This window comes from Oculina patagonica, chromosome 5 (assembly GCF_052425735.1).
Source record: "Oculina patagonica isolate OP01 chromosome 5, crgOcupat, whole genome shotgun sequence".
Classification (NCBI taxonomy): domain Eukaryota; kingdom Metazoa; phylum Cnidaria; class Anthozoa; order Scleractinia; family Oculinidae; genus Oculina; species Oculina patagonica.
The window spans coordinates 2,675,453-2,690,705 of NC_135762.1; the positions used below are offsets into that span (position 1 = coordinate 2,675,453).

Here is a 15,253-nt window from a genome sequence, read left to right on the forward strand (position 1 = left end):
AGTGACGAGCCGATTGAAAATTGGACGCGCAAAAAACTGGGCCAGTGTTCACTTTGTTTTTCGCCTCTCGTGCAGCGGCGCCTGACGATTAATCAGGGCCGGGAAAATCCCAAAGGATCCCGCCTAGAGTCAGGTCAGAGTTTTGCATAAAAAAGATATTTCTTTTTCCACTTTTCTTTCATACATCATATGGTTTACTCTGAGTTACTCAATATCTAGTATCAAGCTAGAAAGAGCTTTTCTAGTTAATATTGAGCCGCTTAAAAAAGTTAAAAAAAGAAGAAACCCATCAGTGATTTAAAACAACCCGGCGGAAGGCGCACTCAGTCCGGGCACTCAGTCACAAAATCAAAGGTATGCTCATCCAAGGTACTCAACCTTGCCACCATTCTGTGGATGTTTTTCGTGGTATAGAAAGAAAATTAGGTATATCGATCAGTTCTAAACATTCTAAAAGGAAATTCATTTAGCATCACCGGGGCGCCTTGTAATAACGTTTCTATGCGTGCTGCTGCGCATGACTCATTAACATAAAGTTTGTGAGTTGTTGCTAATAAACATTCTGCTTCAAGCACGGCTGAGCACGCAAGCATGCTGATTTTAGTGGGAAATCAAGCAGATTTGTACAGAAATCCAACGAAATAATCTGAACGTTAAAACGTGTACAGCTGTTTGTTTAGTTCTTTCTGACTGTACTGTCAATTCGGATCGCTACACCGAGAAACGGCTCACTGGGCTGCTGTAGCTACTGTATGAAGTGGACTAAGTTGGTGGTTCTTGAAACGAATTGGTTTCCCTATACGCACCGTAAATAGTTTAAATTATGAGTTTACACTGTATACTTTGAACTATTTTTGCCTGTTTTGCGTCAAAGAAATGGGATGTGGAGGCTCACATCATCGACCAACCGTTGTTTTAACTGGGCACCGTCGACTCGTGGACGAATTTGACGACACAGATTCACTGCTTGGATCAGAAACAGAACTATCTTCTTCTGAGAAACTGCAAGAGTATAGCCAAAAGTATCCGGAATATTCAAGAGTACTACGAGCAGTATTTAGCAGCGTCGAAAAGCTTCGACGTTTATCAGAAACGGAGAATGCACTCGACGACAAACAGATATTATCGAAGATAAACAAAGAAGCTCTTAAGCTTCGCCAGAGAAGCATAAAGGCGGCTTTCTCAGGCGGAACATTGGCTGGAACGACCGACGAAAAGAAATATGATATTCTTGCAAATTTCGTCATCGAGATTGGGGCAGCGGAGTTTTTCTACCAGCTTGCCAAGCAGTTGTTCGACTCCTACCTCAACAGCGGACAGACACTTCAAAAAAATGGAATAATATCGGCCGATAATAAGCCAGTAAATATTGAAACAGACCGAAAGGATCAGCTAGCATCAGAGAGTCTTATTTTAATACTACTCGTGATTCAGAACTTTGCCGAGTTTCATGAACAGTTCTGTGTGACATGCGCAACAGAAACCGGGGTGATTTCACTTTGCTTGGAAAGCAGCAAACAACTGGAATCCATGCTGAAAACTTTAGATGAACAGGGCGGTCTGAGGCCAGTGCGAGCTATCCGAGTTCTGGGATGTTGTTTCAACATTTTGTACAACATGGCTAGGAAGACTGAAGAGGTTAAGCCGGCCGTCGACTACCAAGCCAAGGAAACGTTGGTTTATTTTGCAAAATCGGACATTCCCATCGTTGCACCCCTGGCTCTTCTCAGCTTGGCTTACGTGGTGGACGAAGAGAGCAACCAGCTTGTTGTCGCTGATGAAGAAATCTTAGTGACTTTAACATTTCTTTTGAAAAAGGCTAACGAGTCTGAACGGCGAAAGTTTGATGGCTTTTCAGCAGGAGAGCTTGCCGAGGGACTTAGTCACCTTGCCATAAACGATACCAACAAGAAAGTTTTGGGTGAGAAAGGTGCCATAACATTGCTGGTTTCTATGATAAAAACCTCAAAAGATGACAGAGAGAAAGCAAGTGCAGTGAAAGCGCTTTGGATGTTGGCTTTTGACGAGAACAATAAGAAAGCCATTACTCAAGAGGAGGGGGCATTGGACATTCTGCGCGAGCTACAGCACAGCAAAGACCCGGATGTTCAAAAGGGTGCTGCAGGTGCATTATGGGAGATTGAGGGAAAGTCAGCAAGAAACCAAGCTGAAGAGGCAAAAGAGGTCTCTGGAAATCACGTGATGATCAGCTACCAATGGGATTCCCAGGAAATGTTAGTCGAAGTGAAAAACAAGCTTCAGGCTAGTGGGTACAGAGTATGGATGGATCTGGAGCAGATGGGAGGGTCCACTTTAGAAGCCATGGCTAAAGCTGTAGAGGATGCCTCTGTTGTGCTAGTTTGCGTGTCAGAACGATACAAACAAAGTCCGAACTGTCGATCAGAAGCCGAATACGCGTATCAGTTGAGAAAGGACATCATTCCTTTGATGATGCAACGCAATTATCAACCGGACGGTTGGCTAGGAATGATCGTTGGAACAAAACTTTGGTTTGACTTTAGAAACCGGTACAGTGTTGAGGCAGGGGTGGGGAAACTGTTGAAAGAGCTAGGTGGCAGGGGACGGGAGGCACGGGAGGACCAAGGGAATGACCTCATGGACGCCGGTCAATTGGAAAACGCTGAGCAAGTACAAGAAGATCTTCCTTCTGCCGCGCCAGCAGTCGCAGGAATCTCCAGCTGGACGAGTCGTGAGGTGGAGTGCTGGTTAAAGGACATTGGGTTGGACGAGGTGTGTAAGGCAGTCCTGCCCAGACTGGACGGACAGACACTGTTCTATCTTTATGCACTTCGCGACGAGTGTCCGGACTATTTTTACAAGTGTCTGGAAAGCAATCTTAACTTGCGTGACATGTTTGATGTTTTTAAATTCAGAGAAGAACTGTGTAAATTAATGACAAGATAACCAAAGTGGCTTAAAACTCTTCAGATTTGAACACTAAATGGCTACTAAAACTTATTGATGTTAAGTTTTTTCCTACCCGTTGTGATTACAAATCTTACTCGAGCAAAAATTGTTGGCTATGAATTCCTTTACTGTAAAGCCAGGGGATTACCCCCCAGGGGGTACTCGAGATTTTAAGTGACGGGGATGATCGAATGGGGGCAAAAATCAAGACCCCAAAAAAACCCAAGGGCTTCCAACATAACCCCAAAAAATCCCTAGATCAAAAATTGACCCCTCTATTTGTACTTCATTTGCAGAACCAAGCAGCCAAGGCACTACCACAAATCTTCAAATTGTTTTGAATACCCAAAAACATCCCTACTCAAATTAAAAAAAAATACTTGCCAAATTTTCATACCCAAAAATAATCCTGGAATCGAAAATTTCAAACCCAAAAAAATCCTTCGATCATCCCCGTCACTTGAAACCCCGAGTCTTCCCTGGGGATTACCCCCCGTTCCCGCAAACCCTCCCAGGAAAGCCTGGTTCACAGCATAATAAGCCGTGGCAAACGAGGGCACGTTGTTTTTCGTCATGTTTCTTGGGTAAGCAAACGAAAGACACAACAAAAGTTTGTTTCCATACGGTGCAAACCTGGAAACATTTGTTGCAGACAAAATATTTCTGAAAAAGAAAATCAGAAACATTGTCTCGGACATAAATTGTGTCCGTAACCAGGGGTAACAAATGTTGCGCGCGCGAGCAAATTACTAATAGCCCAATTTCAATATTTTAAAATTCAGCCTAAAACAATAGACCACAACGAGGCTCCGGGGAATAAACCCCACAAACTCTATAGTTTGGTCCCTGGAGCCTCGTCCTGAGGTCTATTGTTTTAGGCTGAATTTTAACATATCGAAATTGGGCTATTGGGGACACTTAAGGATAAGCCTACCTTTTATTGGTTAATGAACGTGAACGTTTAAGGATGCCATTTGGTATCTCCTACATGTAGGGAAACATTTTATGTCTAGGGCATATGAATGTCACCGATGTCACAGACATGACGAAAACGGTAATAATTTTGCGCGCTGGCGACGAAATGTAGCTAGTAGACGAAAAGGCAGTACTGAAAATTTACAATCTCAACTATGTATACCCGGGAGTTTTTTTTTTTTTTTGGGGGGGGGGGGGAATGGGGGAGTTAGAAAGTCTTATTGATAACAACCAATTTCAGTTCCACATTATAGCAATTGAGACAGCCATCTTTCACTATTTGTGCGGTTAGTTGAAAGCGTTTCTGTGGACCAGTCCCTGTGGGTTGAGAGATCGGGAATAAACCACGCTTATGCAAACGTTTAAAGCATGGCTCTGCTGACTAAGCGGTTTTAATAGATCATTTTATTGAAAATTAAACACCAAAATGTCAAACTGTTAGGCATTAAGGTACCATTTGACGTACGTTACACTGTTGTCTTGAAGCAATTGACTCAATTACGATTCAATGAGTCCAAACAGCTTATTTATTGCTGTGTATTTTGCTAGTTTACAACTATTACTCTGGAAAGCTACGTGCTTTATTAATTGAAATGCAACCAAAGGCTGTTAAGTTCTTCTAAAAGAAATCAGCCATGCCTTCCTCCAGGAATCTCTTGTAAATACTCATGAACTTTGCTACAAACGCTTCAAGATGGTAGATGGCCTTGTTTCCCTGGTGAATGCGGTGTTCATAGTAAGCGGCCATGTTTGTCACTTCTGTTTTCAAACTGCCATCACAGTTGGTCACCAGTTCAGAGATCAAACCCTTCAAAACAAAAAAGTTGAATTTCTTTTCTAGTAAGCAATAGAGCGGTTTTCAGTTTAGTGTCGAAAAACCACAACCAAAGCAGTTACAATGGGAACTCAACAAGAAACGCAAATAACATAATCAACCAATCAGAACATGAAGTAACTACACGTGACTGGCGCTAAGCGCGGGAAAACGCGTGTTACCAAGTCGCTATGGTTTTGGTTTTTAGCATTTGATTGGTCGATAAGGTGGCGAGTATTTTATACTAATCACAGAGCGTAATAGGTTAAAACAATTCTAGACTACTTTCAACACTAAACTGAAAACCTATCTATAGATTTAACAAGTGCCATTGCCTTGCGTAAGATCACATGACCACGTGTATCACAGCAACAAATAATTCGAAACCCTCTAATGAGCAACGTGTATGTAACGATACACGAAGCCAATTTTTGAAGAGCTTAATGGACAACCTCGATTAATGCAGACAATATATTTTAAACACAATCATTTTAAAATTTGGACAACTTGTTCGCCAATTCTTTACTACCCTTGACAAAAAACATTTTGACCGCAGGGTTAATAAACTTTTGTGCGAAGAAAAGACCTTGATCTTGAAGAATTTTTCTGAGCTGTTGCAACCCTGGCTGTCTAACAAATGTGGAGGGCAGGCAAAAGGAGAATAACTGAAGATTTTTTACCAATAAGCAGATTATGATAGGCTTGTAAGTGAGGTGCCTTACCTTTAATATGATATCAGGGGGGATGCAGTGGGTCAACAGTTCATAGAATCTTCCCCTTATTTCCAGCAATCTGAAGAAAAATTGGTAAAAAATAAACGATCTTATTTGATTAACAAAATATTTAGTGGAACAAGTAATCAAGCTTCACAACCAGTAATTGTCTTTACCTTTTGGGTGTTTGTTGTTCAACAATCTGCTGTGCAGTTTCCCTAAGATAAACTTCCCAGTCTGCCTCTTGAACAGGTTGGTCAGGTGTGAATGGGTACCTAAAAGTAAAAATAACAGACTGTTTTTCTAATTAACAATAAGACTACGAGCCCGAGTTTTTTATGAGCAAATAGTCAACCAGGCGCAGCCAAGTTGACTATCGCTCATAGAAAACGAGGGCGAGTAGTCTAATTGTTTTAGTAGAAACTATAAAGGATTGCAGTCCAAAACTACAATGCACTTTGAAGACAAAAATCAAGAAAATTTACCGCTTAAAGAGCTACTCGCGCGCGCAACTGTTTTCTATCGGCAAATAGAAAACAGTGGGAGAACCAATCAGATTCGCGGATTTCCAATAGAGCACAGCTGAGTTTCTACTAATGGTTTATATTTTGATGAAGTATGCCTAATTTGAAAATGCCAATGTTAATAAGTGTTATATTTTTATCATCATCATCATCATCATCATCATCATCATCATCATCATCATCATCATCATCATCATCATCATTGTTGCTAAAATGCTTTGACTGGCCATAATTATTCATTTCTTTTAATGCTAAATTTATATAACTCAATATGCACATCATCTTTATATCATATTTATTTATATCAATGATAAAAAAAACATTAAACAGTCATGTACAAATTATACATACTGTTGAACTCTGCAAGCTTCACACATCAACAAGGCCCTTCGTAGATTCCTGTTTGATTTCTCAGCAATTCTCTTGGAAAGTTCTGCTGGAATAGTCAGGCCTTCCTTTTTACAAACATTGTGCAAGATTTGACAAATCTGCAAAGAAAATTATAGTTAGTTGTATGTATTGTGCATATTTATAAGGAACATGCACATACTGTCAGTGTTAATTTGAGTTATTGCTTCAGGCCCTTACACTGGAAACCCAATTTTTTAACCCCCAAATGAAATGAAAATTGGTTTAAGAAATTGGGGATAAAAAATTACAGTGTTTGACCGCGGGAAGGAAGCAACTTTTGGTTCAAGTTATCGGGAGGTTTGAAAAATTGAGGGTTTGAGAAATTGGGATTTCACTGTTTTATTTTGTTTTGAGAGCTGAAGAGAGGTTGCTTACTGGGGGGGGGGAACACCCAAGAGTGGAAATTGGGAAAAAAGAGATTTTTCGTTTGAATAAAAATTGGGGAATTTTACTGGGAATAACAGTTGTTGGAAGACCAGTTGTTTTCTAATGCAAAAAGACACAAGAGGAAGATGAAAAATGGATTACCTCAATGTTCTTTGATAGTGCTATAGATTAAAAAAGGAAGAGGAATGTTTTACATAATATGAAGACTTATTGGTATTGGGGCACCAATTGAGGGGCTCGGTGGAAAAAAGGTATGTGGTACAATTTCTGGCTAAAACGCACCTCGTCAACTGAAGGTGCGGCAACCCTGACACCCAAACAACGACTGCGAATTGCTGGAATAACTTTGCTTGTTGAGTTACAACACAGAATCAGCCGACACGTTGATGTGTACTTTTCCATAGTCCTTCGCAAAGAATGTTGAGCATCCTTTGTGAGTCTGTCCACTTCTGTTAAGACTACCACTGTAAACAAAGTGCAAGTGTATTTAGAACATCAGCTACAGTAAAAACCCACAGATAAGAACCTAGATTTTTCCATTTTAGCCTAATTAGGTTCTCATAGAAATGGTATCTAGCAGGATTTTAGGCTACCTAGGTTCTTAAGTAGGTTCTTAATTTGATAGGGGTACTAGCAATGAGCACAGACAACAACTACAGGGCATAATGTGATATGGCATACCGTAGAATTCCGGTTATAAGCCCCCCCCCCCCCCTGGTTATAGGCCCATCATCCTGGAAACTAAAAAATACATCTGGTTATAAGCCCCCCCCCACCCCCGGATATAAGCCCCCCTCTACCCGATGACAGTACTGAATAGAGCTAAATGTTGCTTTATTATGCGTTTTAACTAAAAAACGTATTTTTATCAACACTCCCGTGGCTCGTTTTGAAACGTTTTTTTCATTCCGCTTATAAGCCCTCCCGGATATAAGCCCCTCCGCTTATAATTAGCCCACCCAAAACCCCTTACGAAGTTGTATAAGCCCAGGTCTTATAACCGGAATTCTAATAATAATAATAATAATAATACTTTATTTATATAGCGCTATTTCTATCTCTAACCAATAGCGCTTTACAAGTTATTTACAATTAAAAATTACATATCTATATTAAAAAAAAAGTTACAATTTGTATATAATAAAAAGAATAAAAGATCAATAAAAGAATTAAAACGAATAAAAAGACTAACTAATTCACCTAAGTTACCGGTAATTGTAAAAATACACTAAATTATAAAAATATCTAACTGAAAGCTTTCCTAAAAAGATGTGTCTTTAGTTTGCGCTTAAACTCTGAAATGCCATTGCACGATCGAATTTCTAAAGGTAAGGCATTCCAGAGTTGTGGCGAGGCTACAGAAAAAGCTCGAAATCCGTAGCTGCGCAAATTATAGGCGACGTCATCCAAGCGATGGCCATTCATGGAACGTAGATTACGTCTCGGAACATATCTCTTGATCATATCAGACAGATAAGTTGGGGCTAAGCCCATCAAACACTTGAATGTTATAAGAAGCAGCTTAAATATTATATTCTAAGGTATATTGCTGTATTAAATAACTTCATAAATACAGTTTAGATGATAACTAAAAAGTAAATGTATCAGTGCAAAGTACTAGCATGCATGTATAATGACAAAAAATGTTTTTCTTGCGTATTTTAATCTGTGCCTTCATTTTTGTAAAATAAGAACCAATTGAAAAAATTTCAGGCTAAATAGGTTCTTATGAAAAGGGGGTTTAAAATGAAAAATTTAGCCTAACAGGTTCTTAAATTTAAGGTTGTTTTAAGTGAGTTTTAACTTTTTATTGCATTTCTACTTCTAACCGTGGAGACAGAAAGAAACCGGCTGGGTTGGTGTTCGTGAGGGGCTGCTGTCGAATCGGCGGCAGACCAGGATGGATGGCGCAGTTTTCTGGCCGGCCTCAAGAGTCCTCATGGGCCCGATGAGGATAAGTAATTAGCATTTCTACTTATTAATCATACAAAGAAAAAAAATTTACCAGAAATGTTTAGGTTTAACTTAATGCTTCAGTAATATCAGCAGGCTGTAATATGAACAGACTTTTAGTCATCTTTTAATAAAATTCAATAAAGTTTACCTTTGAATTCTTTTTGTGTTGATGATTCTAACTGGTGTGATTGTGCCACAGTCTTAATAAGCTCCTGGATTACAACACGGTCATGAATCCCAGCATCACTGAAAGCAAAACAACGAAAAAGCACTTAAAACAAATAAACAAAATAATGTGCTTGAAAAAATAACAGGTTGTTAGAGCTGTGCTCTAGCAGAGCCCGGGGGCCACAGGTGATTTAGTTTTGCCTTTGGGTGACCAACATAACTTTGTTATCATGATAGCTTTTTTTGAGCTGGGCACCCACGATTTCTTACAGAAGAGTCTTTGGGCACCCTGCAATTATTCTAAGAGCACAGCTTTGGCTGTATCTCCCTACAAAAGGCTTGCTAAAAAAAGGTTACATGTACTTTTGAGGAATATGGATTTATCTGATCCAGAAAAGTAAAAGCCCTTTTCAATCCAAAGAAGTTAAGGAGGCAGATGGCTCAGTGCTGCTCGTGTGTAACTATGTTATCTGTAGCATAAAGTGACTAGTAGTATTGTTAGAGTGTACTCCCTACGTTCCCCTTGGATAGGAGGCAAGTCTAATGCAAGTTACAAGCATAAAAACGTACATTAATTTCTAAACCTCATTCCTCACCAAGATAATGTTACTATGGATAGGTATAATAAAGCAGGGTTCCAGATAAGTTTTTACGGTAAGTTGTCAACAATGGAATTCCAACAGGTCAAATTCCCACTGCTCCCACCAGTTTTAGAAGTTTTCTATCAAATTTGTTGGGGCAGCTTGTTGGGTTTTTGATCTGAGACTTGCCTCTTATCTGGAACACTAATAGAGTCTTGTTTAAAAGCAAAATAAAATTGTTACCTTGGATTGATTTCTAAGTGATAAGCACTACCGATAGTTGACATTTCAATCTTTTTCTTTGAAGGCGTCTGATGAACCAAAGAAAAACACATTGTCAGTTGATACATGGTTCGTACAACTTCAGACAAACAAAATTCAAGAACTTTTCAAGGACATTCAAGGACAAAAAATTGTTTTCAAGGACTGAGTTTTATTCACAAAATCAAACGTCTCTGATTTCTCCGTCCTCTTTTTCATCTTTTAAACACTCAACTAAGTCATCTACAACATTTAAATAGTTCAGGTTTGGTTGACGAGATCATCGTGATGGCATTTAACATTTTTAAAACGACAACAGTGTTCCTTTTATGTTTCTCGCCTTTCATGTGAGACTTCAAAGAGCTTTCTCCCATGCATTCGATGTCGATCACTTTGTTGCAAACACAACAGAAAGTTTTTGTCGCCTTTAAATTCTTTAAACCAGCTGAACTTTTCATCACTTAACCATTTACGATTGAATACACATTTGCCCATAGCTAATTTGAATTGCAAACAGAGGAATTCAAAACAACGCTACATGTTTACTCCTTATCGGCCATGTTGCCCCTTCCAACAAAACCGCACGGTGGACAACCCCACATCAGAGGCCTGGTGCAAGCCCTGGGGCATGAAATTGAGGCAAAGATCTAAATCATGCTTCATGTAGGGGTTCTTGTTTTACACCGACATTTTCGCAAGTTATTTCGCATTTTAGAAGTCGTTCGTGAACAAATTTTTCTTACCAAAATCATTAAATTTATCAGAAAAGTAATAGGGCGTGCAAGAAGTCCTAAATTTCAAGGACTTTTCAAGAGCTAATGAAGAAATCAAGTACTTTTTAAGGACTTAACCAAATTCAAGGACTTTTCAAGACGACTGCTAAAATTCAAGACCTTTTCAAGATTGTACGAACCATGGTAATAGTAATGACAAATTTGTCAGTCATACTAAATGTTTAAATGTTTAAATGTTTATTAAGACAATTGATGTACATACTTGAATTAAAACAACACTAGTTAAACAGCTTAGAAGGGTACATGTACATGCAGTAAATGATGAAAAAGAAAACAGGATGTGTAAAAAGAAGAAACAAAGCTGGTTAACATGTACAGAACATTTGGCAAGTCTATTTTTAGAGGGAACTGTTTCTCGCATGCATGAACAATATCATGAAAGTATTCAATTGGCAAGGAAGCATTTCATCCACAGCCTTTTTTCTGTGAATTACAAGATTGACCCATTTTACAATGGTGCAAGACTTGTTAATCAGACTAAAATTATTTCAACCGTTATAAGTTATAGAACATATTATTTTTTTATTTTTCATACATTTTGTCCATGGATCATTTTTTTGTCTGTGTAGATAGTTTTTGTAGTATGTTTGTGTAAAGAGTTAAGATAGACAAGATCATTGTACAATAATGTCACTTACAGTGAAACTCTGTTGTTCTATCTTTAATTTCTCCACACCAGCACCATAGAGCTCTCTCAGTATGCACATGATTCTTGTCTTTTTCCCAGCCCCTGAAGGCCCATAAACCAACAGATGCGGAAAATCACCACAGTGCACCTGAAGAAAAAAAAAAGCAAGACATGTATTTTGATGTTTACAAAAAACTGGAGCATTGGTTAACGTATTTCCAGGGTTTAAATTTGCTTAGAAATATGCCTGGCAAACATGGTCTCTGTTGCTTTTTAAAAAATAAAATTAATTAGCAAGAAATACTAATATTTTCATGTTTTTTTTTTTTAGTTCAGGGGAGCAGGGATGGCGCAGTGGTGAGAGCGCTCGCTCGCCTGGTCCGGGTTCGATTCCGGCCAGGTACCATATGTGGGTTGAGTTTGTTGTTGGTTCTCGTCCTTGCTCCGAGGGTTTTTCTCCGGGTTCTCCGGTTTTCCTCCCTCCACAAAAACCAACACTTCTAAATTCCAATTCGATCGGGAATCCGAGGGCCACAGGTTTGTCAGTCGAAGACTGTTACGTGCAACTCTCGTAAAACAAACAAAGTTGATTTAAAACAAAACAAAGTTGATTTATTACTCCATTGCACTCGTTGGATATGACATCCAACTAAGATATGATGCCCACTGGTGTCACCCTCGAAAATGGACTATCATTTTAAATTATTCTCCAAATAATGCTTGATAGCAGCTATTATATTTGTAATTTATTATGCCATAAAAAAAATTGCTGCCCCACTCCCTCCCCAGAAAAATGGCTTCTGCACCCAACCAGTCCAAAGAAAAATGGGCCCGTAACAAACACTGGAAATACAGGTTATAAGCGTAATATATTGTTGTAATACAAACAACAGCATCATCCAATAACAAAGTTATTTATTATTTGACAGATTACATCAGTGTGCAAAGAAGTCAGTGTCTGCTAGCCTGGGGCTAGTGGATTTTGCAATTGGGCTAGTGGACGAAATCCTTCACTTGCCCGACAGCAAGTGAAGCATCATAAGCATCGTTCTTATTATAATTGTTTGGGGGCTAGTAAAAATGACCTTCAGGCTAGTACATCCTGGAAAGGCAAGCTGGAAAATTCAATTTCTTTGCACCCTGTTACATGCCCAAAATAACAAAGTCACAAAAAAAAAAATAATGTCTGCTGTACCTGTCAATATTTAATTTATTTTTCTTTTTATGTTTTTTTTTTTGTTAGTAATGCCATGTAATGGGACTAGCTATTATCAGGGCTAAAAATTAACTTCAGTGCTTGATCGCCAATTGGGCCAGTATCCCTGAATTCTTAGTGGCCCAGGCAAAAAAAAACTTGTCCACAAATTTTCTCTACTAACACAAACATTTTTTTTAAAACCATTTTTACGTGAAAAAACTTCCCACGCTTTTACCCTTAACTAACTAAACCCAGGTGAAAAGTAGGTTTGTTGTATTGGGCAGTGTTGAGTGAGTTCAGTTTTGCGACCGGGTGACTGCCAAGGTTTAATCCTGTATTATGCCGAAAACACATGTATGCCTGATGCTCCAACAATAGCTTTATGCCACAAATTATGCTGGCATCAAGTGTCAATCCCTGTATCCAATCAATGCTCATGGAATAACTATTGTTAAACATCCTTTCTATTCAACAATGGAGAACAGTCAATACCGCACAATACATTTATATAATTATTAAAAACAACTGTTGAGACAGATATAAAAAAATAAAATCCACCACTGCACTGTCAGTTGGTCTTTTTCAGCATCTCAGGGCCAATGAAGCCAACATTATGTATCAGTCAATTCCAAGCGAGATCACCCCCCCCCCCCCAAACAAACCCCCGGGCATTTGACTTTTTCAAAATGTTAGATCAAATTCTCCACTATGTGGGCCAGTTGCACGGTCAAATGCCCCACCGGTCGGGGCTGAAATGTCATTGTGAGTCGGTTTTCTCGTTGAATCGGGATCGTTTTGCCTACGAGTACAAGCAAATTCGCTAATGACCAGTTACCTTCTCGTTAACACTTGGTCTAAACGGACACTCGTGCCCTACTTATCAGCCAATTTTAATAGGAAAAGATAGATACATTGAAACTAGGAACTTTACATTAACGTAACCAAATACTTACTTTGCGCACTTGAGTTCGCAAGCGTTTTATAGTTATGACACATTTTGTCAACGGTCAAATGCCCCTCCATCGGGGCTTCAGTTTGATCAAATTCCCGACTATCTGGACTCAGTAGCGGTCAAATGCCCCGGGGTTGCCCGGGGGGGATGATCTCGCTTGGAATTGACTGATACATTACACTTACTTAAAGAATTGTTTAAAATGAGCCAACAGAGACATGAATAAATCACTGTCCAGTCAATAATGTATGAAGTTTTGTAATCACTTTTCCACTGGATAGAGATTTATCGCGTGGAAATAGTGTTCTCTACCCTAAGAACCACTGGGCTCACGAGATTCAAGAGAAATACTTCTTTTACTCTAGTACTGTAAAACTTTCAACGTAACTTTACCTTTTAGCTTCTAATTATCGCTTATAAAGTTACTGGAAACAAGTAAGTTACATATTAAAGCTTTAAGTTTAACCTAAGGCAAAGTGTACCCACAAACAAACTGGCGACAAACGACCACACGAAACGACATCAACCGAATACTAGAGATAACTTACCAGTTTCTTCAAGTGAGCTGCAAGCTCCTTGTGATAATCTAGCTTGGATAAGGATGTAGGACGATATTTATCAACCCATAAACTCATCTTAGTGATTACAGATCCGCCAAAATACTACAAATGTACAAATATTGGGAGGAAATAAATGGTGAAGTTTATATGGCGATCGGTAGATAGCGGATTCGCGCGGTCTTTGGCGCCAAACGGAAACATTGAGCCTGCGATAATTTTGGGACCCAGTCTTCCCTAAACTCACGGCCAAACTTAGCTTGTGAGGGCTTGGAGAACTGGAGAGCGATTGACGAGCGAATGATGTCTTGTTATTCATCTTGTTTGTTTGTAATGGAATTTAACTTTTAAAACAACGTAAACAATGCACCGCTTAGGCGGAGCAGGAAGGTGGGGGGTATTCCGTCTCGTGATCTTTTCGCAATTCACAAATCGTTTCAACAGGATCGTTTATGTCGAAGTAATATGTTGTAGGACTTTAAACAAACCTCCTATCTCCAGAACGCCACTAACAGAGCCCGGGGGGGGGGGGTACTCAAAAAAAGTTTTATACGGGGAGGCTCCGCCCCAAGCTCTAGCCCCTTAACCTTTTATATACCATTTTTGACAGAAATTGTACCCCTTTCGTGTACCTTTAACTGAAAAAAGGTACCCCTTTTATATACCTAAAATAGGACGTTTTCTTGTCATGTTTATGTAGCGCTTACTAAATTAAAATAATACAGCTATAAATTGCATCTGTTCGAAATATTTTAATTAAAGGCCCTTTTAAATAGCCAAATGACAGATTTCCATACCCTTTCATATACTTAAACTCGTGAAATCCCTACCCTTTTATATACCTGAAGCCTGAAAAAGGTACCCCTTCCGGGCGGAGCCTCCCCATATATATATAGGCCATTATAGGGAGTACCCCCCCCCCCCCCCCGAGGTAATAGAGGTCTACAAACTGTTAAGAATGTTTTTGACCTCCCTGGAAGTCTTTGGGAAACTTCGTCTATCTTCGGAAAAGTTCGAAAACGTTCGTATGGCCTGCGAACAACAATCGCAGAATCTTCTGAAATCTTCAGTCTAAAAAATGGTCAGAGAGCAAAAGGTTGCTAGAACGGAAAAAGTTGCTACAAATATGAAAACCTGCCGTGCTCCCTCACGTTCCAAAACGCTCTGCCGCCTCTGGCACTGACATTAAGAAATCCATTTTATTCGCTTCAGTGGTTTTGGCGGGCTCCGTAAGAGAGAGAGAGCCAGATAAACTGAAGGGCACAACTCTCTGTTAATAACCAGTTTACTAATAAGCATAACCCTTTTGAGTTAGGTTCCATTATACTTAGTATCGATCGCTGAGTGTGATTGGTAGAAATAAAATTATTAATAAAGGTGAATGTTTATTGTCATGTGTTTGCTTT

At 39.3% G+C, this 15,253-nt stretch overlaps 2 protein-coding genes across 2 annotated transcripts; one reads left to right on the top strand and one right to left on the bottom strand.

Annotated features, from left to right (window-relative positions):
* Positions 1–570: 570 nt before the first annotated feature.
* LOC144654698 (uncharacterized) lies at positions 571–3,022 on the top strand. The gene has a single exon (XM_078514914.1). The coding sequence runs from the start codon at positions 877–879 to the stop codon at positions 2,923–2,925; it is 2,049 nt and encodes a 682-aa protein (XP_078371040.1). The 5' UTR covers positions 571–876; the 3' UTR covers positions 2,926–3,022.
* Positions 3,023–4,290: 1,268 nt separating this feature from the next.
* On the bottom strand, positions 4,291–14,019 carry LOC144654667 (replication factor C subunit 3-like). Its single transcript, XM_078514865.1, has 9 exons — positions 13,839–14,019; positions 11,151–11,288; positions 9,701–9,768; positions 8,857–8,954; positions 7,035–7,216; positions 6,306–6,442; positions 5,607–5,705; positions 5,440–5,509; positions 4,291–4,711 (listed from the first exon to the last, which is right to left on the bottom strand). The coding sequence occupies exons 1-9, from the start codon at positions 13,923–13,925 to the stop codon at positions 4,523–4,525; spliced, it is 1,068 nt and encodes a 355-aa protein (XP_078370991.1). The 5' UTR covers positions 13,926–14,019; the 3' UTR covers positions 4,291–4,522.
* Between the last annotated feature and the right edge of the window lie 1,234 nt (positions 14,020–15,253).